At 44.4% G+C, this 27646-nt stretch overlaps 2 protein-coding genes across 2 annotated transcripts in view; one reads left to right on the top strand and one right to left on the bottom strand.

The window, feature by feature from the left end:
- The window catches only part of ZC2HC1B (zinc finger C2HC-type containing 1B), a gene marked incomplete at its 5' end in the record, with an annotated part of 264177 nt that overhangs the window by 87786 nt on the left and 148745 nt on the right, over positions 1 to 27646 (top strand). The window lies entirely within an intron of this gene.
- The window catches only part of TAGAP (T cell activation RhoGTPase activating protein), a 44376-nt gene that overhangs the window by 3413 nt on the left and 13317 nt on the right, over positions 1 to 27646 (bottom strand). Inside the window, exons 3-8 of the mRNA XM_061378117.1 lie at positions 4271 to 4312; positions 3762 to 3846; positions 3604 to 3657; positions 2919 to 2985; positions 1315 to 1487; positions 424 to 585 (exon numbers count right to left, since the gene is read on the bottom strand). Of these exons, the coding sequence (XP_061234101.1) occupies positions 424 to 585; positions 1315 to 1487; positions 2919 to 2985; positions 3604 to 3657; positions 3762 to 3846; positions 4271 to 4312 (583 nt within the window). The remainder of the gene's footprint in view (positions 1 to 423; positions 586 to 1314; positions 1488 to 2918; positions 2986 to 3603; positions 3658 to 3761; positions 3847 to 4270; positions 4313 to 27646) is intronic.

Here is a 27646-nt window from a genome sequence, read left to right as displayed (position 1 = left end):
AGCACAGAGGGAGCATCACTGCGATGTGAGCTCACTAGGAGGCAGGCTGGCTTCAGCTATCAGACCATCATCACTGGCAGTGCAGTGCAATACACAAATACATGCCAGGTGCACTTGCACCTTGGGGTAACAAAAGGACCCAGGTCTTAGCTTCTTTTTGTTCACCCATACATAATCTCAGTATTCCTCCCTGGGAGGATGCTGAGGAGGACAAAGTGAGTTTCCTGTGGTCATGGGAATCCACAGCACAACAAATGGGACTGAAAAATCAGGTGGAAAAAGCAAATGCCAAACTTTTTCAGCCCTGAAACACTTAGTCTGCCTTTGCTCTGGCTTTAGCTTGGAGTCCCACATAGGTCAGGTCTGGCACTGCAGTGGGCCTGTGAAGATTAACAATGTCTTCCCAATGTCAGAGGAGCTCACCTTCAAGACTACTGCCAGCAGGTGCACAGATCTGCTTTTCAAATCAACATTCATGCCTTTGTTTAGGTCCTCCTTTAGCTCCTTTCGTGCTTTCTCATTGGCAGCTTTCCTGAATATCCCTTCAGTGGAAGGTCCTTTCCTATACAATATAGCAAAGAGGTCCTGCAGGGAAAAAGACAGGAATGGAAGAACACTTACTGAGAAAAGGTCCTTTAGTATCTGAACATTTCCTTAGAAACAGAAATACACTGTGCTCTGATTTGGTCATTATCTAGTTCTTTTTCCAAGTAGATTACATGAGTAATAACCTGATTTTCCCCCAACCCACCCTGGTTTTTGACTGATGAATTCCACTAATTTCATTGGAGGCATCCCTACTTCTTTCCAGAAGCAAATAAGGGATGTCTTAAGTATTACTTCAAATCCTTTCCCTCCAAAGCCAAGAAAATATTGCTTAGAAGAGACATAAGCCTATCTATTGGAAAAGCCAAATCTGTGGGAGTAAAATCACAAGAGTGTTTTTATCCAGAATATATGTTTAGGTATTCACAGCTGAACACTTTTTTAAGGGAAATACTGAAATCCTTGGAAGTTTGTGGTGCTGAAATGACTTCTGTAGGATCACAGATGTTTATACTAAGGAACAGAACTCGTATTCCTGGTCCTGGGTTGTTCCCACTCAAAGTTACTTCCTGTGGAAGTTGGGTGAGCTGGACAAAACCTACACACCTGACCCTTTCTACATCTGGGATGGGCCCTGAATTTATCAGAAGTGTGTATGGAGGGGAAACACCAAAATCACTCGTCTCCTGGGTGCTGCTGTGCAAGTACCAGGGACCTGCCTCACACTGTTAGCCAGGGTATCATGACTGTATCACCACTGTTGCTTACCTGGATGGGCTGGGGCAGTGTGTCGTCTTCCCCACAGATAATTGCCAGAGGCTGGCCAAACAGAGCAATTTTGGCATCTGAGTCTAACTGCCCTAGGGAATTCCCATTGGCAGAGCTTCGCTTCAGAGTAAATGATTGTGGTATCACCTTCTTTCTTTTCTTTGTTCCATCTGCTGCAAGCAAAAAGAAAGCAAAAAAATAAATTTAAAAAACCCTAAACAAAACAGAGAGCACTATGTGGTTGTGTATGTTATTTCATGTGTATGTTATTTCATCTGTGTGCAGTGGAGAGATGTATGTTAAAACAACTCAAACTGAACTGGGAGAAACTGAAAGACAACTAAGTGGTTACTAAGGAAACAACTGCCTAAACTGTGAAACTGTGACCATCCCTCTAAGGACACCACCTTTCCTGTTTGGGGTGTTTTCTTTTACATTCTAGTCACCATTTCTTCTTAGAGAGTGGGAACATACAAGGCACAGAAATACAGCATTTACAGAGATTTCTGATATTGCAGTGGTTTCTGTGATAAATATCTAAGGCAGATATGTCACTTGGGCAGCTCACAAGGACATATCTCACTACACAGTCTGATTGTGCCTCAGCCTTAGGTCAAGAGTGGAACTAAGGGCTCCTGCTTTTCAGCCTCTTTTACAGGCTCAAATAAAAACACATGGCTCCAGCTTTGCCAGCTCTGATGATAATGGTCCTGCTAGTGCTTGTTCCCTGTCAATCAGACAATGGAAGAAATCTCTTAGCATCAGTTTAGCATCTGCATCTTAAAGAGGAGGGCATCCTAGGAATCTGGAGATGACAGTTGCATTGAGATGGGATGTGCCTTTTTTCTCCTTTCAGAAACACTGAGAAAAGGAGGCTTCTTTTGCTAGAAAGCTTTCTAAAGCTTTCTAGGAAGCTTAAAGGAAATTTCTGCAAATTTCCTATAAAGGACTTGCCTTTCTACTCCAAAGTGAAGTTGTCTTTTATGCAGATAAGTTCTCAGGACAAATATTTGTGGCTTAGCAAAGTCCTTGGTAGGGAGGGGTTAAAAGCTATGAGAATGTCATCTAATATTATAGTGTCATGTAAAATGTTTGCTTTTGATACTCCTGAAAAACAATCTGATATGATGGGTCTACTCCAAATCTGACCCTGCTCTGCCAATGTTCTCCTCTGGGTTGTTTATCGGTGGGCAAGAAAAATCAAGTGCTGTTGCTCCTGCCAAGGGGATTTATTTGCTCTGGTGTACAACCACTGATAGCAGTACTTGGTACTTCCTTAAGAGCCACACCTCAGTGGCGATGCTCAAGTGAGAAAGGAGCATGTTTACTTCCCACCGATGCCAGAGAACATAAAGAAACAGGGTTCTGAGGACCAGGGAATAGGGATACAAGACCTCCGGCACTCAGCACTGTCACCTCTACCACTGAGCATATGGGAAAGAAGCCATTTGCAAGTGAGTTGGCACTCCAGGGCTAAAGGTGCTGTATGGCGCTGAGGGCTGTGGATTGCTCTCAGGGAGGTGAAGTGGGCAGGTTTGGGTTGTTTTGAAGAAGCTTGTAGGTAGAAGCTTGTAGAAGCTTCTCAGTTTGTCTTTAAAACTTACCAGCTGAGTGGCAAAGTCCATCTTCAGTATCTGCTGGGACCAGTGGGGGGCATTTCTTGGTATCAGCCTGCAATAATCAAGTTGTGGTTACAGAGCTGCCACCAGCAATGAAAGCCACCTGTGAGCTGCTGCAGCTCCTCAGAAACCTGTGGGAGGCTCCAGGACTAACCAGATCATGCCCAACACCCTGAGGTAAAGGGCATGTACACCCCGAGGCTGAAGAGGTACCCTGGTCCAGGAGTGACACTGCCTCACTGCCCAAGAGAGGGGTTTGTGGTAAACCTTTCAGCCAGCCATCCTAGACCTTCCTGGCAGGTCACAACCTCAAGCTCTTTCAGGTGTTCTTTAGTTCCAGAGAAGCCACAGCAGGGCACAGCCTGCTCTTCCATGTACTCCCCTGGCACTGGAGAATACCTCCTGAACTCCTCCAGGGAGCCCTAATGGCTTTGGAGCCTGCCAGATTCCTCAGCAAAGCTCCTTGGGACCCCAGGGAATGAGCTGGCTCCTCACAGCCATTCCCAGCTCCTTTTGTAGTGTTGCATGGTTTGCCTTTGTAGGGCTCTGCCCACTCGTGGATAATGGTAGGCAGGCAGCAGCTCCTACAGGGGACACCGCCACTTTGCTAAGATATTCCACATGTGTACCCAAGAAGGAGCAGGGAGGGGGAAATGTAGCGGCTGCTTACCTCTGACTGGTGCTCAATCAGATTCTCCATGTTCCCAGTATTTAGTGTCTTTGACTAGGCAAGAAAGAAAAGCCACCAGGTGAGTAATTGCTACAGTTTAGAAATCAGAGCTTTTCAAAATCATTGTGTTGACAGAGCTGAACAATAAAGACACTCACAGTATTACAGCTGCTTAACACTTTCATTAGGAGTTTGAACGGGGGAGCTCTGGACACTCTGCTTTCCTTTGGTCCTTTTGTTTGCCTGTTTATTGAACAGGGAACAGACAGAGAAAGAGCTTTGTAAAACTGCACCCATCTTGTCTTTCTTCCCTGCAGTCTAGTATTTAGATCCTGAACCAGCAAGATACCCCACACAAGTCAGTCACAAAGCCCTTCTGTGGAGTGCAGTCAGCCCAGCTGCCCTATCTGGCTCTTGATTAAAACAGAAAAGAAGCAGCTTTCCTTTTCTGATCCATACAAAAAATGAGCAAGTGCTGACAGCTACACGTGGTTGTTAATCTGCAAACACAAGGCTCAGCGAGTCAGTCAGCACTGCCCACGAGCTGCACTTAGCAGTGGGCGCACCTCTCCCCTCTGTATTTTTGTACATCTCTGTACAGCTGTGTCTGGAGCACCCCACTGACTTTAACTGCAACACCGCAGATTTCATCCCAGGCACTACTTACCCAAGGAGCGAGTCCAGCCAGAGCTCCTTCACCTCCCGTGAGCTGCAGAGGAAAGGAGAAACAGCATCACTCCCCACTGCTACTAATCCTTTGCACGGAGGCAGGCAACTAAACAGTTCTACCCCACGTGTGCTGTCTTATATATGCAGAAGGGGGTAGGTGGAAATTCACAGACAGGAAGAAGCATCATGGGGCAGGACTGAGGAGCTACGAAATTTCTGGCTTCCTCTTTCCTTTTAGGGGAGTTGGGTGTTTTTTTTTCCTAAAAGAATAAAAATAATTAAAAAAGCACCCTCCTAGCTGTTATGGATGGAAAAGATGAGACACTTGCCAGGTAAAGGTTCCATCTAGCATCATCAGCATGAGGTGGGACTTGTAGAGGGGGCTGCAGTGTGGGCAGCTTCTTACCATTAAAGGGCAGTGGGTACAGCCTGTCCTTTGCCTGCTCAGAGATCTTAGGCTTTGCAGTTTAAAGATGCATCACAAGATGAAGTTACACTAGGAATAGTTAAAAACATGGGGGAGTGCAATAGCCAGATTTCAGGGAAATGTTTCTGTACTTATTTTTTTTTTTAAAGCTAATGGGAACAGTTTACTGTCTGCAAGCAGATGCAGACACACACTTTGCCATTGCCAACTAGTTCTTGCAAATCTTAAGCATTGAACTTCTATAGAAGTAATATGTAATTATTTAGTAATGCATGACAATATGTAATAAAAGTCTTGCTTAAAATATTTCTTAGTAAAAATTATGTGTCCAAGTAATAAAATTTAGTTTTACTGAAGAGATCAAAAAATCAGGAAAACTCTATCTCTGGTCTCCCTGTACCTCTTCAGGGTCTGTTGCTGACTTCCCCCCAACCTGGGCACATCAGGAGCATAAGGGCAACAGTACTCCAGCAGTCCATTACAAAAATTCATCAATGTTTGATGTTAAATGCATGATATTAGTTCTACTGATTCACTGACAGAAGCAAATCACAACCCAGTATTCTGAGTACCAGTCTTCAGTGAAAAAAAGGAGCTAAGGCTGAGCATCAAAGGTTTGGAATACTTCAGTGGTGGATTTAGGTGGAAAACAGACTTGTAAAACTGTGGTCTGTCTGGTGCTTCCCACAGTGGATCCTCCATTTCACAGGTGCAGGAGACATGGCTGTGTCATAGCACAGCTCTTTGTAGATGTACATTACGTCTACATCCGCTGCTGAATTCATCCTGAAAGTCATTTTTTTGCTTAACCACATCAGACCTGGCTCATGTAGTATTGGCCCTGGGTTGTCATGCGAAACTGATGGGTGGTCTCAGCTTGACTCTGGCAGAAATCCAAGGTGCTGAATTCACTTTTGTCCAGAAGGGCAAAAGGAGAGCTGCCCTGCTTTGCTGGGGCAGAGATGCTGTAGAAGACCTTTGAAGTCTTCTTGAGACCTATCATTTCTATGCTTCTGAAGTCTATAGACTTGTTTGGGGCTGAAACTTGTAATTGCTCTGCAGCCCTGTATATTTACTACTGATCTTCTGCTCACTGCTGTATCTGTTTTTTTGTTAGTTAGCAGTCCCATGATATCTGTAATTCCTTTAGTAAATTCCATGGGCAGATGCACAATTCTCCTGAGAATTTGTTCTGAGGCTCCCTGGCAGCTGCAGCACCCCTGCTGATAGTTCCAGCAGGATTCCTGGGACAAAGTGGCATACTGTTCAGTAGGTCTGTCAAATGTGTATCTAAACATATCTCAGAGAGTATCTCAGAGACCTATGCAGCTCAGTTCTGCCTTGCCTTCACTTCCAGCAACATACACGGACATATTTCTGAGCTCAGTATGTTTCATGATTAAGACATGGGGTTTGATATGGAAAATGTGTGACTCATGGAGAAAATGGGAGTTTAATGGGTGGTGATTAGCCAGGCCAGAAGCTTAGATTACAGATAGGGCACAGCTGTACACAGGGCATAATGCTTTCAATTTCCCTGGAGGAAAAGATACAGTAATGGGTGGTGTATTGATAGCACATCACCAGGCTATCTGTTGGCACTCACACCGCTGTATCTCTATTTAATTAGTTCCCATCCATTAACAGTTCTGGAAATACAATGGTCACTGTGTGTGGAAGGTATGTTATATGCCTGTCTGCCCATATGGAAAACAACTTGAGCTCTTCGCCTCCCGTACATCAGGTTGTTTCCCTCAGTTCTGCTGAAGTGATTCACTGGAGGGAAGGCAGGAGCAGGGAAGTCCAAGAGCCATAGCCTCTGAGTCCATGGCTGCTTTCATGTCCAATCCCAAGTGGTTTACCCAGCCAGTTTTTGGAATGAGGGCTTGTACAGTGCTTGCTGCCAACACAGACCAGATGGTTATTTCCCCCTTTGTGTGACTGACAGTAAGCTAGGCAGTTTCTCCTATTTTTCTCCTCTCTCCTCTTATGCTGTGGCTCAGTGAAGGACTCCAGACCTTACCAATGAAGGGGCAGCATGACTTGGGAGGAGAAAGGAACTGGGAGCTGATAGTAAGCAGAAGAACAAATGAACAAATCTGCTGTGGCTGGAAAGCATCTGTTTTCTTCTCTCCTTACCAAACCACAAATGGGAAAATCCCAGCCACAGCTCACTTTTTATTTCTACTACAAGTGTTTGACATGATAGCTCTTAGAAATGAGTGAGCTTGTGAATGAATCCTGAAACCGTCCTTCACCCTGTTGTAGTACCAGCAAGGACACAGCAGGAGTGTAGCTGTGAGGAGGGGACAGCAGGACATGCCTGGAGCTGGGACTCTTGAGCTTATATAGTACAGGAGGAGCCTTTATCAGTACCTCTCTGTGTGGAAAAGAGGCTGTGTTCCAGTTTTGTCTTCACTGGCACAACTGCATTCTCCCTGGGGGACAATAGGGGTGTTTATGAAAATAAGGACAGCAGTTCTGCCAAAGTCAGAGAGTTGTTGTGTTGTTTGGGTGGGTTGTGGGGGTCTTTCTGGAAAGGAGAGCTCTGCACAATCTGCCCATGGATTCAAAGAACAGGGTGGTTGCTGGGGACAGATTACATTTCTACATGGCTACTGAAGGTGGCTCTGATTTTTTACTACTCTCCAGAGGTGGTGTGGATTGCATAGGCACAGTTCAGGGTATGGTCACCGAAAAGAGGGTTGCCTGAATTTTCATCAAGCCACTCCGTACCTCCTACTTGTAACAGTTTAGAGCGAGATCCATCAACCCAGCTGGGGCTGAACTCCTGCAGTTTTAATCAGGTCGTGCTAACCCTGCCTTTGGAAAGCAAAATCCAAGCAGTTTTTCACAGCTCTGTTCAGCCAATTTCTATCCTTAAATAGATATCCAGGTTAGATTGCAGTGCCAGTTAAACTGCACCGACTTTCTACATGCTGGGTTACATAGGGAAAAAGCTACAAATAAAAAATAATACCATAAGTACAGCCCAAAGTGTAATCTCTGCCCTTTCCATAACAGCCTTTGGGTTGCATGTGCAGGACGGTTTCTTTATTCTTTCATGGGTGCCCCCCCAACGCTCAGTTGGCAGCTCTGAAATTCTTTACCCATCATCCAGTGATTGGTTCTAACGGGTAGTTATTTAGCTGTGGAGGGCAGGTGCATATAGGCCATTTTCCCAAAGGGTCTGTGCTGGTTTGAATTCAGGTTGATGTTTCAGGTTGGTGGTGCTTGGGAATCACTCCTTCCTTGGGTTCTCTGATGTGGCCACTGGGGAATTGAAGTTGCCCATCATTTCCAACTGATGCAGATTTAAATCTTTGCTTGCTTACAATAAACAGCAAGATAATAGAGAATGTGTATAATTAAGTCTGAATTCTATTCTTTGCAAGATTTCTGGTTGGAGGTACTCAAATAATATTGAAAAGTGAGATGCTACTCACTTTTTTTGTTACTCTAGCAGGTTTGTCACTTATTTTGCTTCTTTATGTTCTCCATTCACAAATCAGGAACTGAGATGGTGCTTTTCTGCCAAGTTCTCAGGGACAGAATGCATTTTTTACTAAAAGTCTTACTGAATCTACGAAGGTGTGAATCCTGACTTTGTTTTTCAGGATTAATGCTTCCTTTCTGCTTTTGGTTGATGTAGGCTTGTATTTCTTCTCGTTTTGCACCTTCTGTTTTGCTTTGAATCTCAGGTTCAGAATGATCTCAGATCTCAAAGTGAGAATCAGTGGAAACCAGAGATAACCTGGATTCACTGAATCCTAATTTACTTTTTCAGGCGTAAGTCATCTCACTTTCACACAAAAGGTGATCTGCAGACTGCCTATGGCTTAGGAGCCAGTCTGAAATAATACCAAGAAAACTTAGGCCAAGCGTAATTTTGGGGTTTGTTTTGTATGTTCCCCATTGATACAAAAACTAGAAAAGAAAGCCAGGATCAGGAGTGGCAAGACCATATGATTTCCCTGGTAGAACAGGAGCTGCTCCAGGCATAGAAAGTGTCCATGGCTTTGAACACAGCTGTCACCACAGACGCCCAGGAGGAACAGCCAGGAGTAGCTGGAATTTCCCCATTGTTCACTTCCAGTTGGCCTCCTCCAAGCCCCAGTGCCATGATGGGAATATCCTAAAACTCTTCATCATAGTGATGCCCTTGTGAGTTTGTCACTCCTGTGTTGTACCTGCTTCGTAATAAATAGAACCCATAACCAGATCCTCATCACCACTAAATTAACCATGAATTGGACCATTTATGACCACACACCTCTACTCCATCCTCAAGGCAAAAGGAGTGTCAGTCAAAGCAGATACTTCCAAGCACAACTCTGCTGGCTGCAATTAAAATCCCCTGCGCAAATCTGACCCTGTACTTTTGGGAGAGTTATTTGCTGTCATGCCCTGTCCTTGTGCATGCACATCCAAACACAGCAAAATAAAATGTTCTTCTCTGAAGTTCTGGCAACCCATCAAAATCAAGATGATAAATTTGAAACAAACATCTCCATATTAGCCAGTGATTGCCATATTGTTGCTACTAGCAACAGCTGCTGTGTTAGTGTTTTATATAAACACGTTTGTATTGCTGTCCTGTTTTAAAGCGTGACTACCGTATGAGGAGTTGAGAAAGCAAATGCTTCTTATGGCATGAGTTCTGCCTCCTGCCTCAGGGAACCATGAGGTTTCTGGGCAAGCATGACTGTTGTTGCTGCTGCTGTGGGGACATGTGGATAGTGTTGCTGTGGAGCAGGACAAGCTGGCCTCGGGCACCAACACTGACTGGCATAACTAGGGTGCCCTGACAGCTATCCCCCCCCTGGAACCAGGACAGCCAGGTCCTTGCCTCCACGTTTCCAAAAGCACAGTGACTTTTCCAGGCCAGGAATAAAAGGTGAATTCCCACTCTCCAGAGCAAACAGGAGCTGGGATCACTTGCTAGCGAGAGTGGGTTGGGGAGAAGAAATAATGGTTTTGAGATTGAGTTCAGCTATATCAGCTAATTGTTGGAGACAGCTCGGCTTGAAGGCCAGGCTGTTCTGTTCCGGCCTGTGTTCCTGTGAAGTTGGCCATTAATTACTGGTGCTGCCAAGCAGACCAGGTTCTGTTCTGGCTGCATTTGCTTATTCCACTTGTGTGTGCCTGCTCTGAACCCTGCCTTTGCTTTCAGATCTGCAGTCATTGCACAGAGAGGACAGTAAGGAGTACGCAGAGAAGGTACCTGCATGCTACCATGTCCGTTTCCCCGCTCAGTGGTGGCTGAAGCCTGGAAAGAAGATTTTGTTTTCTCTTCCCCCTTCCTCTTAAAGCTTTACTTGTGCTTTGTTTGAGCTACACCTTTTCTCCCATTTATCGGGTGAGTGTGTTCCTTTGGGATTTTCCTCTCTGAAAGCAGTCACTGTGTGTGGTCTAAGGCACTGTAAAATATAAAATTGCTAAGCAAAAAGATGTACAGGAACTGCTGTAACAGTTGTGTAAAACAAAGACCATATTACTACAAAGAGTCTTAGTATTGCTTGTGCAACACTGTGAACTGATCCTGTCCTTGTGTAACTTAATTGAATTTAGTATTAAGGGAGTAGAAGTGAACACTAGTTATCCTGTAAGTAAGTTATGCCAAACGTAAGATGCTGGTACTACTTCCATTTGGTAAGTAACAAGGCAAAGTGCTTGTTCTTACTGCATTATACACAGATCCCCAGAGTGTATCTTTCAAACATAACCCGCTGGAATTATTATAGCTCTAAGTTAATCACCTCCTGTGCTATACTCAGCAAAAACATTTGCTAAGCTCAGGCACTGAAATACAATGTATTACTGTAATTGACTCCTTTCTGTGCTATTTTAGGAGAGCCAGATGTGCTAGAAGAGGAGTTTGAGAGGCCTGTGTTCTGTCACAGTGATTGTCCCTCCGCCCCGCACCATTTCTGTTTAGTTCCAGAACTAAGCATTCCCGCAGTTTTCTTTGGACGAGTGTGCTGCAACGTAAACCTGTCACAACTGTGAGACTGACATGAATAAACAATGCAGATAATATTCACGTACTGACCTTAAAGGAAAAATCCTAATGAACATCATAATCATGGAAAAAGTTGTTACTTTAACAATTGAACAGGCTTACTCATCAAACCTACAGCACACTGTAATCTCCTATTAGGGAATTTTCGTCTTTGTGTCAGGGGTTTGTGTGTGAACTCCAGGGTATACTTTGTTTTGCTCTTTGATTTTCCATGCCACACCTGAAAGGTAGCTTGCCTTCTTTCTGCCTCAGTTTGTCATGAATAAAATGCCAAAAATAAAAGGTCACTGCACAAGATGCTATGATCTCTTTTGGTAAAAAGTGGTACATACAGGAGAACCCCGTAAAGAGTTCGTAGCCTCTATTGTCTCCTGTGCCATATAACAAAAAGAAGACCTTAATTTTAATCTTCGTAGTAAGTCTTTGACAAATAAATATGTTTTAAGTGCATCATCTGTGAGGCTAATATGTTGTTTTCTGGGCATTACTTGTGTCCCTCGAGGTCTTTGCAGTTCTACTTACCATATAGAAATGCAACAGTCACTTTCTGGCCAGATCAATTTCTCACTTATTTTAAGCATGTAAGTTATTGCCAGGAGGAAATATGACAATATCACAATGAAATAGCCATTCAATATGGTAACTGAGCTATCTATTTTATCTAGATTCTGTAATAAAACTGTTTCTGACCATGAATCCCCCTCCCTTTGCCTGACCTCAAAAAAGGGATCTAATATGGGGACTCCAGCACAGTCACAGCAGATGTTATGCTTTAAACATCAGACAGAAAGTGGGATAACTACTTCTTTCAGCGTGAGCTTGGGAAGGGTCACATGGCAGTGCAGTCACTGCACCTGCAGTGTACCTTCAAGATCCTAAGAAGGTTCTTAGCCTCCTTAGCAAGAAAGTTTGAAAGACCCCTTAACAAAAAGGTTCTAATTCTCTAGAGGGGTGAGGGCCCTCAGTGGTGGCTCCTCAGAAACCCCTAACCCACAGTTACCCCCTCTAAGGCACTGGTGTCTAACTTCTCACACACAATATTCATTGACCTCTAATTTTTGCTGTCCTTTGCCAGATTCTTTAACCATGCAGAATCTTTACCAGGTTTAACTGGATTTTATCTTTTGTATGCTTTTAATCTTGGGCTCCTAGTCTCACAGGCAAGGCTTATGTAATTGCATTTCTCCTCCCCCCTCCCAAGGTGTTTTTTACTTTTCTATTGCCCCCACTAACTTCTAGTCTCAACATTAATTTCAGTCTTCAGTCACAACAGGCAAGCAAGCAACTGTTCCCCAAACCAGTGAATTTCCTAGAGGCATTTGGGAAATTAGTGGTTCTTGTTCTATATCCTAACAACAAGCCAGACAGCATCCCTTTGCACCAGTGCAACACCGTCTGTGTGAACACTGAGATGTCCAGTGAACCAAAGCACTTGATTCAGTTTATCACTTTTCAGCAGAGAGCATAGACAAGTCCTTAGCTGCTGCTCTGGAGTGTGAAGTTAACAGTGCGGGAAGCATCCAGTAACAAATAGGAACAGCATCCTTTCTTTGGCCAACCACTGATTTTTGCCTTGCTTAGCTTGGAGAATTTTGGTCGGGGTTTGGCCAGTATTCTATGTAGATAAAGTGATTTTAATAAAACTAAGGGGAAAAAAAAGACACCTGTATTTTGCAGTTTCATTTCTTAATGATGAATTATGTTGTACTGATTAAAAAAAAAAAAACAATAAAACAAAACAAAAAAGCAACAAACCAACCAAACTTTCCCCAACTTGAAAGTAGTTGCTGAATTGCTTACACAGAGGTAATCCTCTAAAAGGAAATCATGGTCAGTCACTGTGGTTGTTTTTTTCTCTTCCTTCTCTTTTTTTTCTTCTTTATTATTGCTTAACAGATCACAATTTTACTTCCTCAAGATGCAGTTTCTGTTGGTTCTCTTTTCTTGATGTGTAAGTTAGCATTTGTTTTGGAGAATGAATTTTCCCACCAAAAATGCCTTCCCTCACAGTGGTTTGTGTGGTGGTTTCTGTATCCGTGCAGGTATAACTGAAAAGGCCCTGCAGCCTGGCTCTCCGTGCACCTCGGGCCCATGTGTAAAACACCACCATTCTGACTTAGGTGGTGTTTGAAATTAAACAGGGATAAGTGACAACAAAACTTGGAACAAATCCCAGGCTTTTGGTGTAAGATCGTGCCTTTATGAGAGAATACCTCTAAAAGCCTGCTGACATTAAATACTCTATCACTTTTAGTAAAAAGTTTCTGTCCTTAAAATGAAGGATTTCCATTAGAAACCACAGGTTCTTTCACAATGATACACATGTATGACAGCTCCACTTTACACAGTCAAGGTACCACTCTGGCCTCTGTTCCTTAGAAGAGGGAATGGAAACAACATTTGCCCACTTGTGGGGTTTTATCTCCTTTGCCGTGACTTCTGCACTGTCTCTGTGTTAGGAGGTTGGAGCTGGCATTGGAGGCTGTGGGCAATGTGGTGCTGGGGACTTACCACTGAGGGCTCTGGTGAGGAACTGGAGTCAAGGATCAGATACTGAAAGATACTTAGGGACCTATTTCCTTTTTAATCATCTACACACCCCCATTTTAAACAGGAGTTGGGAACATAACTGCCTTGTCAAATTTTAGGTGACAGCAGTATCAGGGAGAGGGCAGACAGGCTTTTGCAGTGTGAGATGTAACTCCCTTCAGTTTGCTCTTCTTCATGCTAGCTGTGCACGGAGCATGGCTGAAGTAAAACTAACCTGGGGCAGTGCTTTTCATTGTGGTCCCTTTTATTTTCAGTACCACTGAAAGGAGGTATAAAGGTTATAGACTCTATTTAGCATTCCCAAAATTGCTTTTACAGAAAACAGAAGGTAAAAACATGACTGCATCTGATTTTTAATTAGAGAGGGTGGATTTAATGTCATGGGGGTTGCCTGGAATACCATGTCTTGGGACATAGAGAGAAAAAGGATGGGATCAGCATCTAGATTTTTGAGTTGTCACAGAAATATCGGAATGCTGCAAAACTGGGATTCAGGGATAAGTTGCTCCAAATGGTGCTTAAATCAAATTTCAGTCAATGACTCATCTCTGAAAAAAATGGGTACAAGTCAAAGATCTACTACCAGTCAAAATCTTACAAAGGAAGAGTTTTCATTGTGTCCCTAGTGAAACTCTGCTCTGAATGAGCTCTGCCTTGGACTAATTTATGGGGCCAAAGCAAGACAGATGTTTCCTTTAGTGTAATTTTCTCTACTGTAAGTGGGCCCTGGATCACTGAGATCCTTTAACACATCTCCACCATGCTGTCACACTGTATAAACTTTTAACAGGACTAACTGTATAACCTCTGACAGGTTAATAATCATGTGCATGGACAGAAGCTGTTCCTTCTCCGCAAACTCGATGCATTAAAAGTGATATGCATGACCACAAGAAAACAAGGAAAGTACCATTTCTTTTAATAAGTAGTGTTATAATGCAAAATGTCAAATACGAATCCTGCTAAGGTCTTGCAGGAATTCAGAAGGTGCTTGAATCTGCCCATAAAGTATTAAACGATAATGAAAGTGTAGAGAAAACTAAGACACCATCCTACTGTATTGGCTGGTTATGGACAACAGCACTTGCACATGTCATAGCTGATTAATTCTACAGACTCCCCTGTTGTCACTGGGCTAACATGACCCTACTAACCCGTTGTCCTACAGGACAATGCATGTACAGTCACACTTCTCTCAACACCTCCAGGACTGGTTGTGTTTCAACCTAACATCAAGTAACAGATCTTCAATGTGCATGATGACTGTAGCTCTCTGAAGAAGGGGACTAAAGATGTTTAAGGGGGAATTGATTGTGAGCCTTCATCTATGTACCTGAAAACCTTTAATTTGAGAGACCAACAAACCACACTGTCTTTGCTGTTCAGCATATGGAAAGCTACAGAGTGATACAAATATCTTCACATTATTTTCTTAAACCCCACTCGCCTTTTGGGGATGTAGAAAGTACCAAACATAGTCAAAGACCTTCCCAAGGTTGCCTTGGATTGCCTTGGGAACACTTTGTTGGCTTGTCTGAATGACAAGTAGATACAGGAACATTTAAGGGAAATTTCCCATCAGTACAAATCCAGCAACAACAGCAGCCACCGTGCTGAGAACATCTGACAGCTGTCAAATCAACTGCAACAGTTCAGGGAGGAGAGAGATGGTTTAGTCAGTTGAACAGCTTCCATCTGTACTGGCACATACTCCTTCTGCTCCCACAAGACAGGGAGGCAGCAGTTGACTGAGATGCTAGGTGAGGAGCTGACTGACTCCTCAGATGCAAACATGCATCGTGAGCTTTGAGATAGCAGCACTCACTTGGTGCAAGCCACCACATTGTTTTTTGATTCAACCCTTACAATGACAAAGTGTTCAAGTGGGAGGGCTTATGGCAAGGACATTTGGCTGACATCTTCAAGGAGACAAACACAGAATCATAGAATCATAGAAACATAGAATGGTGAGGTTTGGAAAGGACTTCAAGATACATACCCAGTAATCATTAGCAGAGAGAAAGAATTATTTAATTCTTGTGCAGATATGGTATTATTCTCTTTTCTCTCATTTTCTCTTTTCAGACCATGATCTGATGGTGGGGTAGAGTAAGAAAAGCAGATACTACTGGAAGTTACACATAATGATATACAGAAGTTGGGTAGATGAAAGAAAGTGTTCAGTGAGGAGCAAGCAGCTCTGATCACCCCCAGTTAGGGCAGTGTCCATACTTGAGAGCCATGGTAGCATTGAGGTCAGAAACCCCAGGAAAAGTGACAAGCAGAAAGAACCTGTCCTACAACTGCTCAGCTGTTTACATCTGGTGTTCCATTTGCTCTTCTTCTGGGAGGGAGATCAAAGTCACAGTAGAGACTGTCAAGAGGGCAGACAGGCTGGAATGGATCTGCAGGATTTCTGTAGAGCCGCCTGAAGAAGCTGTGCATCATTCTTGCTCTGAACAAGAAGGACAGGAAAAAAAAGGGTCTCCTGAACCATGTCTGTAGGCTGTCTTTATTAACTCTTACTGTTCCTTGTTTCCTCCTCTTTGTGGACACTTTTATCCCAAACAGAAGTGGAACACGAATCCATCATGTTAGTGGGAATGATGTCCAGTTATGTTCATCTCGCTGGACTTGGCTTAAGCTGCGTTGTCAGTTTTCTTCCACTCAGATTTATAAACATAGTTGATTCTACTTGCCAGGAGCTTGGAAGCACCAACTTTCAAACTCAGGCTCATAGACCACAAAGTTTGAAGTGAAAGGATGCATGTGCCTGCACAACAAAGCAATAAAGGCGACTCTGGTTTCTCTCTTGGAAATTATGTTGAAGAAAGAAAGTGATCTTGGTTGCTGAGTCAAACTGTGAAGTGACTGAGAAGTGTCCACTTGATGGGCAAATCTGTGTTAGCTGCCTTCACTCTATGTGCTCTCATAATGCCTCTGGTCGTATAACTATGTAGATGTTTTTAATAAGATCCTTGTCTCATTCTGGATTTGAAAGGAATGCATAAGGATTTGACTTCAGATTAATGTAAATAATATTCTTACCTTCCTTATTTCAGTTTTTTTTAATACATCTCATCATAACCCATGTTTTTCAATACATTTTTATTTCTGCGTTGATATATGCGGCTACCACACACCTTTCTGTGATTATATTTCACCTCCACAATCTTCAGTTTTTCTTATCTTTGGCCCATCCAGCCTGAGGTTTTCTTCCTGGAAATGGATTCCTCACTAGACTTATTATTTCCCTCATGATTTCCTGGAATATGTTTTGCAAGAGGGGTGGAAGGGAAGTTACTTCTGCGGTTTATGGAGATGTATTTCTTAAAGGCTCAACATATTCATAAACATATTCATCACAGAGAATGATGTTGCAATTAAAATTCACCCACTGAATTTAACTTTCATTTTACTGTTTTTCAACCAATGACAGGAAAGTGGCTCAGTATGGGTAAGTCTGTGTCTGGCACAAGTGTGTCTAGCCTGACTTTTCCACTTCTGTTTATTCAGTGCAGCCTTTTCATCTTCCCTTTCTGTTTCTTAGAAAAATACCCTTGGAAATGGGAGTTTTGTGCAGTCTGAATAGAATTTTATTCTGAAAAATTGTAAGACTCAGAAACTTTTCATGGGATGGGTGAAGAGTTTCTCACCCAGCTCGTCCCGTATCCCTCCTGCAAACCAGCCTCACTGTTGTGGTGCTGCACACTTACTGCATTCCCTGTTTTCAAGGGGGAGAAGATCAATTCAAAGTAATGTGGTCACAGTCTAAAAACAAAGTGGTGCCTTCACTTCCCACTCTCTCACACAAGCCTGAGGTATCCCAGATAGGATGGTGGATGAATGTTATGCCACACAACCCAGCACAGCGGTGTGAAATGTCACCAATTCACCAGAAAGTGGCAACAGAGAAGCTGGTGGTCCAGGCAGGGATAAGACAGCTACTGCATCTGAAGATGAACACCTCCTGCTCTTCTTCACACCTGAATGCTGCCTTCTTGCTCCACACAACCCACAGCTCACCAAGACCCAGCCTGTGGTTCAGGAGGAAGGTGTGCCCCACCTGCAGGCAGCAGAGGCAGGGACTCACTTCTAGTTTGTCTTAGGGCAACCACGGGAACCATCTCTGGGAAAGTCATTTCACTGGGGCAGAGCCTTGGGAATGGAGGCCCAGAGTAGGGCAGAAACCACCAACACTCACTGCTGTGAAGACATGCTGACTGGCACTGCCATGGTTTCTCACCTATAGCATCTTTCTGGTTTTACCCTCCATCCTGCCATTTACACTAGCGTTGGTATCCCAACACTGACACCACAGGAACATGAGACAAACATACCTTCATTTTTTGGGATGATGGTTATAATTAGTTTTGTGTGTGCAACACTAAGGGTTCACTGACGGAGCACAGAACGAACACTTATTGCTCAAGGTACTTTTCAAACAGCACAAAATAGCAGCTTTCACCCAAAGACGATGCAGTCAAAAGCTGAGACCTGAATAGTAAGTAGCATGCTTCCTTCAAGGAGGAAAACTGGTGGGAGACTATTTCCCTGATGAAGTATTAAACTAAGATGGAATAAATACTTCTTGCTCTTATTTATAGAAATGTGCTTTCAGTTCCTGATAAAGACAGACATTCTCCTTGTGCAGCTCTTAGGAAACAACCACCATTTTCCTTCCAACTATACTGCTCACTTAACAGTAGTAGCACTCTGCTCTTAGACTGTTCTCTGCTCTTTTATGCTGTGAGGTCTCTCTCATATACTCACCTAGGTTCCCTTCAGCAACATGGGCCTGTACTACCCTCATGCAAAAGAAGCCTGGGATTCCCACGTCTGATTTTTCCTGAGGGTTCCGTAATATCTGCTTTAGGCTTCCTTCATGCCACTGAGGATGCTTTAAGCTGGGTTCTCCCCTGCTTTGCTCAGGGCACGGTGAGTACAAACTGTTCCCAGGCCCAGAGAGCAGATGGGTTTATGCTTCCAGTTTGACCAAGCAGAAAGAGAAAGGCAAAAACCAAATGAGAGCAGAGGCAGATCTGCAGCCATGATTGCACGTCAGCAAGAGGCTGCTGTGAAAGATGTATAATATTGGTGCCAGTAAGAGGACATTCCAGCCCACCAGTGCATTCAGAAAGCAATTGCTGGTGACATTTCTTCACACCCTCCTCCTCAGAAACTGTCAGGTTTTGTTAGCATGTGGGAGGCTGATAAACCAGAAGTGGGGTCTGCTTCCTTGTGCTGAACTAAGCAACCGAGGAGGCAAAAGCCAGTCCCTCTAATCTGTCCCCTTAAAGGATTCTGACCAAGTAGAATCATTTTTAGACTTGAAACAATCTACGCTACAGTATGGAAAGGTAAAAGTTTTCCCACTGTTACCTCACAGAGACTGAGGGCCTTTGCCCATCTCTTTCTTTAACAGTGCCAAGGGCTCTTGAGAACAAGGGCTTACCACTACAAAATGGGGAAGATAGATAACCTTCCGCAAGGTCCATACCGGCTGATCTGCTGAGTAACTGTCTAAAAGGCACATCAGAGATTTTCTTTGCAACCTGGTTCATGTGACCAACAGCATCATATGATCTGTGGCATCTGCTTTGTGTCTTGTCTCGGTGTCTAGTGGCCTGTTGTGCAATTGTGAAAGTTTTTTGCACCTCAGATACGCTTGGTTCCCTTTAAATGAGCTCTTCATCTTGCTGCCACTCAAGTGATTTAGCTTGGCTTGTGTTACTCTTTTGAAAGCAACTACGTGCCTTTTGCTGTGTGAAAAATTTGATGAGTTGCTCATTCCCATGACCAGAGTGCTCCATTTACAATGTTGGTCATTATTGCCCTACTGAGTCTTCTCCCAGTGCTGAGCTGACCATTGCTTGTGTCATCCTCACAGCAGCTGACTGACTACTTACTGATTACAAACCACAGCATATCTGAAAAAGCCAGAGGTGGGTATTCAGATTATCTGGTAGCACAGAGAAAAGCCTACAGTGGTCACATTCATGCCTCATCAACTAACATGCAGCCAGCCCAAACTGAGGCAAAATCTCTTCTCTTGGGTCCCCGAGAAACTACAACAGACGACCTCCATGCCGCTGCTCTGAGCTGATGGTGATAAAGCAGGATTCTGCTTTTGGAGTGGGTGACCACATGCTATTTTTATTCTAATATGAACAAGAAAACTCGAATATTGTGGAGTCTTAGCAGAGTCTCTGAGCTATCTGAGCATCATTATTTTTTGTCTCCATAAGAAAATGCATTGTGTAAAAGGAAAGCCAACAGGATCCATCCCACTAAATGCATAGCTACATGTAGTGACATCCATCTACACAGACAGGCAATATTTGTGTGCCTACAATATTCTGTCATTTTTAGTTCTGTCATTTTTAGTTAGAAAAAAAAAAGAATACGGAAATGCAGGACAGATTTGCATTTGTAATTCATGTCCATAATAGTTCTGAGCCAGATAGTATCCATTTAAGAGGACTACCCTGCCTTTTTTTCTCTATGATGATTGCGTTGAGGTGTCTACAGAGCAGATCACCAAGTAACATGATTAAATACCCTGAAGGCTTTTGTGGTGTGTGGGGTGATCCTGGGGGTTTGTGGTTCTCTGAACAGCCAAGCGTAGTCCCTTTACATTATATTCAAAATATACTCAAGGATGGGGAAGCCCAAACATCTGGGTGGCAGAAGCACTCCACAAGAGTGGCGTACCTTGTGAATGAGTCTACCGTTTGTATTAGTTCTAGAGGTCTTGCCAGCTTTCTTTTACTTCCCAATTTTAGAAACAATCTGGGGAACGTTCTTTCTTACACTACTTGGACGCTTCTGCTTATAGTTGCAATTGAAACTGATTTCTGTGAAGACGCATGGTGGTGGGAAGCCCCTATAGGTGACCACAGCTAACCTCCGTATCCAAATACTCAGCAGCCCACGGAAGTATGAACACAGCTGAATTTTCATCTTAAGCCATATCACTGTGGACAACCATTATACATAAAACATAGGAATGTAGGAATTGGCAGGCTGAACCAGGCTCAAAAGCCACTTAATTCAGGTTTCTATCTCTGGTGGCCAATTATGTTACTTGCTTCAGAATCAGGTGCAATTCTCATACCTTTATAAGGAGCTTTTTCTTCCAAGTCCCTGGTTTATTAATTGTACTTATTCTTGACAAAAGAGTATAGGAGAAGGCTGATTTAGGTTCTGTTTCATTAGAAACTGTTTGCCAAAACAAAAGCAGGAATGATAATACACCGGCAACATTTCAATTTTAACAGTACATCAGCCTGTGTCCCCATGGGCAGAAGAGCACAGTGTTCAAAGGAGACATTACTGGTAAGGACCAGCAGCATTATTCTGGGGCATCTTCTACCCTCCAAAATAGAATCAATAGCAAATGTCTCTCTAATCCATGCAAGCTGTGACACATATGGTGCCCTTTTGCATTGAGTCCTGGCAGCAGGATGAGCTTCCTGTCCTTGAATAGAGAAGAGCCTTCCTCTCTGCCAGAGCCTATTCTTTTTGCATCACTCTGTTCTCAGTCATACCCAAAGAGACCTTTATCAGCACAGAGCCATGTTAAAGAATGACTAACAAAGTGAATTAATGCATTCCATTATTGCCTTAATCTTTTCACGCAACATGGGCAGGGTGAAAAATGCTTGAATGAGCTTACATTCAAAATTCTGGGTTTAATTACTCTTTATTTTTTCCTTGAAGGCTCCTGAAAATTATACTTTTTAATGTTGTCTGCTAAAGGAAGTAGATGAAAACATTCCCATTAAAGACTCAGCCTTTCTTCTCTTTATGTATCAGCTGAGTTCCATTCTCCTTCCTCTGTCACCCAAGAACAGGCCAAAAAAATCAAGGAAAAAATTTACAACTGCCAGTAGGCCTACCAGGAAAAGAAACCCCAAAGCAAATGAAGAACCCCAAAGAACCGGGAAAGACTGTTGTTCTTCCTGGTGTTTCTCAGCAGAAATAAAAGCCTAAGCCTGTATCACAGTATCGCAAAAGTGACCTTGCAAATTGGTTCTAAGAATTCTGCCATGGGTATCATAGAGGGGATTTTCTGATCTAATTCAATAACTGAAACTTTTTTCATTACCCCAAACAATGGAAATTAAAAACTACATCTGAGCTGACTGTGAGAAGAAATTAGATAGGAATGCATGCAGATCTTTGTGTTCTTTTTCAGTCAGCTCTCTCTGATCAGTCACTTCTCAGCAGAAATGAGTAGCATTGATGGGAAACACAAGATGCACTTCGTCCATTGTTAAAACAAATATTGCAGTTGAGGCTGAATCAGGAGGTGTAGCCTCTGTTGTTTCCCAGACCTTCAGACCGATAAATTAAGTTCCCCCCTGAGTAATATAAGAAGTAAGGGGTTTATGAAGAAGCACCAACTTGTCTGAATGTAGGAGGATTGTGAAAAGCCAACAAAGTGCAGTGCGCTGGCTGACCAGTGTGCAGGCTGAATACTTTGCTTGTGTGAAGAGAACGGCTGTCCAGGGGTGTCTGCAGTTTAAGACTATGGCAGAGACTCTTTCAGAAAAGCTGGTATTTTTTTTGCCCCTCAAGGATTTAGAGTTTAGGCTGATAATTTTACCTGAGGAGAAGATCTTCCTAAGAAAAAAAATCAAAGCCTTAAGGCCCTGGAGCACAATCAAAGTCCCTTCCTCCAGTGCCGCCAGGAAAAGGAAAATTAGTCTGATTTGGGGTGCATTTCCAAGTACATGGCACAGTTAACCTGGACAGGATGCAGGAGAAGGATGCAGACATTCTTACTACATGTATGAGCCACACAGAGTTTAGGTGCATGCATGCAGGACAGTTGCAGGGGAAAAAAACAATCCCGAAACCCAACTGAAAACCAAACACATCAGATGCTGGGCAACATCATACTTTAGAACCCACTTTGTGTCTGCTAGGGTTCAGAAAACCTTTCCTTCTGTTGCTACAATAGAGCTGTCCTGGTCCCCTGGGCAAAAGCACTGCTGCAAGTCGCTACCCAGGCTCTTATCACAGGATGAATTGCAACGCATCCAGCTGGCACATGTTCAGAGTGGCAGCGTTTTCTGAATAATGGCCTATACAGTGTGCAAGATTCCTGATGCAATTTTGTGAGGATAAAGGACTCAAAAAGCATCGCTCCCGTCAGGGTACATAGCCTCCTTCATTTTCCTCTAGCTGTGAAGCTTACGAAAAGCAATACCTGGGACTCTGAAATGAACACTTCGCCCAGCAAAGAGTCTACAGAAACATTTTTGATCTATGGAGTAGATGAAATGTATTTAAAGGTTGGACCTAACTTTGTCTGTGCCATGGAGTTCCCTTCCCCATTAGCTCTGCCAGGAGCACCCCTCAGACCGAGCCTGTCCAGGGAAATTCCCTTTCTGCCATCAGTATCCTCCTGAGTTATTACATTTCAAAGTTTCTTTAAAACAAACAGAGCTGCTTGCTCTCTCACCCCCATTTGTTTTGAAGGACCTGCTCATTAGATAGCATCTGAACCACAGACTGTGTTACCAGGGTCCAAATGGAGAGTTCAACTAGGAAAGTGGGAGCTGGAGGAGGAGCTGCCAGTGGCTGAATGCCAGCGTGGAAAAGCAGTGGATGCCAGTGACCCTCCATGTGAGAGTAGGCTGTAAGTCACTCTCCTGAAGTGAAAGCTTGCGCCTTGCATGTATAAATCAGGAAATGTCAGATGGTTGATTTGAAAACCAGTGATAAATGCTTAAATGCTAGATAAACAGTCAGTCAGCTGTTCTGATAAGGAAAGATTACTGTGTCAGTATGTTACATAGACAGAGGCTGTGTTTGGGGTCTGAGGGTGGGCACGCTTGATTGATTCTGAAGTTGTTGATCTAGCCATTAGCATCATTATTACTAATCTTATTACAGTGTAGTGACTAGAGCTCAACCAAATCAGGGCACCACAACTGAAACAGGGACCAGGTTTCTGCCTAAGCAGGTCACAGCCTGTACCACAGCAGGTACCTGGGGTCTGTGCAATAAGGTGGTTACCAGTCTGAAGGGATCTGGTAATCCTTTTCAAACTAAGAACCTGCTGTCACTTTCCTGGGAAATATTGCTATAACCTAAGCATAACAGCCTGCAGAGGTATGCCGTGAGGAGGCTCTCTGAGTGTAGGATACAGGTGGATTTCCCTGCGGTGAGGATGGGGACAGGGACATGCCCATTTGCAGGTCTGAATTAGCGAGCAGGTGCTGATGGGGCAGCTGCACTCGATTGACTGGTCCATGATGAGCCACATGTACTGAGGAAAACCAGGTTAGATTTGTCTCTTTGCAAAATTAAGGGAAGATTGAAACTGTTTTGGAAATTTCTTCCACATCATGAAAAGTTTAATTGAATATAAAATGCTTTCACTGAAAACAGCAGTTACCTCAGCTGAAAACCCACTATTTAAAATGCGAGCCAACTTGTATTTCTTTGACTTTCAGCAAGAAAGTCCCCAGCAGCCTGCTAAAAATAGGGTTTTGTGCAGCTGTTCTTAAGAAATCGAGCTCCTTTCAAATTTCTTCTTCAAGCCAGAACCAAAACGACCTGTTTGGTTTGTTTGGTTTGGAAGGAAAAGGGGAGTTGCAGATTTACCCATCTCACCTGTGGTTGGCTCAGCAGGGCTCCATGCAGAGCCTGATTTTCACTTTTGGTTTGGCCCTTCACTCACTCATGCAGAAGTTGAACTTTGAGAAATCCCCAAGACAAGGCCTGGCCACAGTGCTACAGTTAGTCAAGTGCAGGATTTTCCCGTCATCTGTTTATAACTGACTGGAGAGTTTCTTGGGGGTTTTTGTTATTTTTCAAGAGCCGCTTCAGGTAGGGGGTTTCAGGCATTATTTTTAGAGATATTATATGAAAAATAATAGAAGTATTAGAAGAAAATCCACTTAACTTGATATTTATGAGAAATAACGAGTGTGCACATTTTCTTGTGTAGAAGTAGGGTTGTTGCTGTTAGCCAAAGGGAGATGGATGCTTATTGCTGGGACTCTGCAATCCAGGCCCACCGCAGGGTCAACCTTACAACTGCAGGGGAGAGCAAAGTGTGGCTGGCTATAGTTAAATATTGCTGCTTGCCCAAGAAAGCAAGGACTTGTCTCTTTAGATGCCTCTGGATGTGTTTGATCTCTTTAGATGCTTATTCTTTTGCCATCTTGCAATTAGGCCCTTATTTTTGCAAGGACATGGTGGCACGTCAGAGTCATGGTCTGAGCTAGGAGAAGGGCCAAGAGTGGGATCTGGCCTTGGCTTTGCAGGATTGTGTGAACAGCACTTTGAAGAGGCTGATGGAAACTGTGCTCAGGTGAGGACTGCAGGATGAGGGAATGTCAAGCAGAAGAGAGGTGTTTCTCTTTTTTTCCTTAGGAAAACCGGTGTCATGGCTAGTCATGTGGACATGAGTCCACAGAATCATCTAGTCTGGCTGCATGTCCACACTGGAATTTTGTCTGGTTAGTCTCGGAGTGAGCCCAGCCAGCAATGTGTGTCTGACTAGAATACTTCTGCTTTAGTTAATGCACACATCCTCTCAGAAGGCTCTTCCTTTCTCCTGAAGATCTCAGCAGAGTGACCACTAGTTAACTTGATGTTTTTTTCAGTGCAGCTCTAACTTTCACAATGGCTTATTAACAGTGTGGTTATTTGCGCATCTGATTTTTCCCAGCTTGTACAGATATAACTTCTCCTAATGCTTATTTCTCCTACTTTCAAGAGCCCCCTGTGGCAGCTGTTTCCCCTCCATGAATGAATCCACACACATAAAATGAGTCATATCCTAATCTTCCTTTTAGTAATCTATCTGGGCTATCTACTTAGCTTCCTGGCAATGGACAGTGGGATGTGACTGCTGCCTGGGACAAGAAAGGAGACGAGGTTGGTGTTTGAGGATGCAACAGGTCCAGCAGCTGGGAAGTTGTGTTTCCATATAAAACCCAAATATGCAGGCCTCTTTGCAGTACACCAGGCTCCTCCATTGGCTTGGGCGGCCTATACATGCTTGCACTTGCCCTAGAAGGGCAGTAAGGACATTTGTTTCTGGAAACTGAAGGTCTGTCCATGGCTCCAGTGAACTGGGCTGAGATTTTGTGCCTTCCAGTCTGCCCTCTCTCATGGAGGGGAATGAAGTGCAGATGGATTTTGTACCACATTTACAGCTGATTCCCATGACGCTCAAGTCTTCAGGGACCTCAAAGCGAGCAGAGTCAGAGCAATACGGTGTGAAGCACACCTTCAAAGTGAATGAAGGTTCTCCTACGTCATCTGCTTGTTCCCAGTCACTCACGACTTGGCTCATGCCTTTTCCTCCGCAAAGCAGCTGACAGCATCACGTGTGGAATGAGAAGCAGGAGTGATACTCCAGTAATGCCCTCTTCCTGTGCAGCAAAAGGAGCGCACCCACACGTACGGTATGCGCTGCTTCCTCCAGAGCCCCTGCGTGCTGTGCTGGCTGCAGGGTACCAGGGAGCTCCAGGCTGCTGCAGAATTCAAAAGCTCTGCTGCTTTGGTTGACATTTAACTAGTATTAACTGGTTTTGTGGAGACTGATGTAGAACGTGCCATTTGTGGGAGGTGATGTGTGGATGGAAGGCAGAGTAGAAGCAGTAGGAGTCTGAAGCAGTAAGAGCTGAGTGTATTTACACATTTCAGTCTTGGTTTTCTTAAGGACAGAGCCCTTCTGGGTCACTCACAGCCATGTGGTGCAGGCACCATTTCTCTGCTGAACCTGGCTGCTAATTACTCCTGGGCCTGGCTGGCAGATTGCCTGGGAGAAGAGGCACTGGATAACTGTGTGTCTAGGCTTAAAAGCCTGGCAAATGTGAGAGCACAGGCAGCAGGTGAGTGGAAACCCTCTGGCTCCATTCATGACAGTGGCTGAAACAGCCCATACAGGCTGACACCATGGCATGGGTTGAAGCTGATTTCCAAACAAACCCGGAGCCATCTCACCCTGCCCAGCATTCCCAGCTTCAGTGAGCACCAAAGGCTCTTTCCCAGGGAACAGACACTGCTTCAGTCGCACCTGAGTTGGGAGAGGGTGCGTGTTGCTTGGCTTAGCTCAGCCCTGCAATTTATCATCACTGGGGAGAGCACTGTCGGCAGCCAAGGCGAGTGTTCAGCATCCATGGTGAAGCCGGGGTTGTCCTGTGCATCCTGTGAAACCCTCTCAAGGGCTGAGATGCTGCACAGGGCACCCCAGCTAGAGGAGGTAAGCAGTGCTGTTCCGAAATGCTCTGATAGCACCAGGGAATCTTGCACCCAGGTGTGACCTATGAAACAAATTGGGGGAAGGTAGGGTTGCTGTGTGGGGAAGGCAGTTAAAGAGACTATGGATGCACTGGCAGTGTGGCCAGGTCCTGCCCATGCCCTTGACCTACAGCAGAGAATGGTCCTTCCTCGTGCAATGACTGGGGAGACATCAAGCACAGGCTGCGACAACGCTGGCACATTGCATGGCTTGGCTCTGGCATGACCTAGTGCAGGGCAGCCCATGTCTGTATTGTTCAAGGCTATCACCCTGCCAAGCAAGGAGACCTTGTCCAAGCCACCTGCTGGGGACAGCCAGCTTATGCCCTCTTCCAGATAGTGCCGAGGAGCTGCTGGCAAGGGCTGGTTGGCCCTGGGCAGAACTGAGCTGGGAACACCTGAACACCTTCTGAGAAGCTTGATCCTGTGCTAGTGATGAGGAAAGTCTGCAAAAGCACTCCATTTGCCAGCAGAGCTGATGCCCCAGCAAGTCCTGCTCTAGTGGCAGGAGAGCTCTGTAAGTTGCCTCATGCTGCTGCACATGGGGAAGTCCTGACTGGAGGCTCTGGAGGCATCACCAGCAATGGCCAGGGTTACCAGAGCTCCTGGCAGGCTCAGGAGCACAGGTTCTCCTGTGCATTAATGGCCTGTATGTGTATGTGCCTTTCCAAGATTGCCAAGTGCAGCAGCAAATGCCATGCACAAAACTGCTGAGGCAGAAGGGACAGCAGTTAACTAGGGGTAGGCATCAAGTAGGTAGCAGCGAGTACCCCCAGTCAGCCTGTAACCCCCATCACAGCAAAGCTGCTTCTCCTTACCCCCCATCCCAGTCGGGTGTCAGTAGTTTATGCGCCAGCACACTGCCGGCTGTGCTGCCCACCTCGCTGTGGCAGCATGGGGAAAATGCCAGGCATGAATGTCAGCCGTGGGACGCCCACAGCGTGTTTCCTTTCCACCAGCAGACAGGATGTAATCTGTCATGGGTGTTAATTAGCCTTCAGAGAGACCCGGCAGTGCAATGCTCCCGATTTTCGTCAGTGCATCTCTCAGTTCGAGGCTGTCTCTTCTCAGACCTGTCTTTTGACAGGGACACAGTGCTGAAG

Source organism: Neopsephotus bourkii, unplaced genomic scaffold (genome assembly GCF_033783945.1).
Source record: "Neopsephotus bourkii isolate Nb327-2 ecotype Australia unplaced genomic scaffold, CSIRO-AGI_Nbou_v1 NB_1765, whole genome shotgun sequence".
Classification (NCBI taxonomy): Eukaryota; Metazoa; Chordata; class Aves; order Psittaciformes; family Psittacidae; genus Neopsephotus; species Neopsephotus bourkii.
Note: the sequence above shows the minus strand (reverse complement) of the source record. Positions and strands in the feature narration are given on the sequence as shown.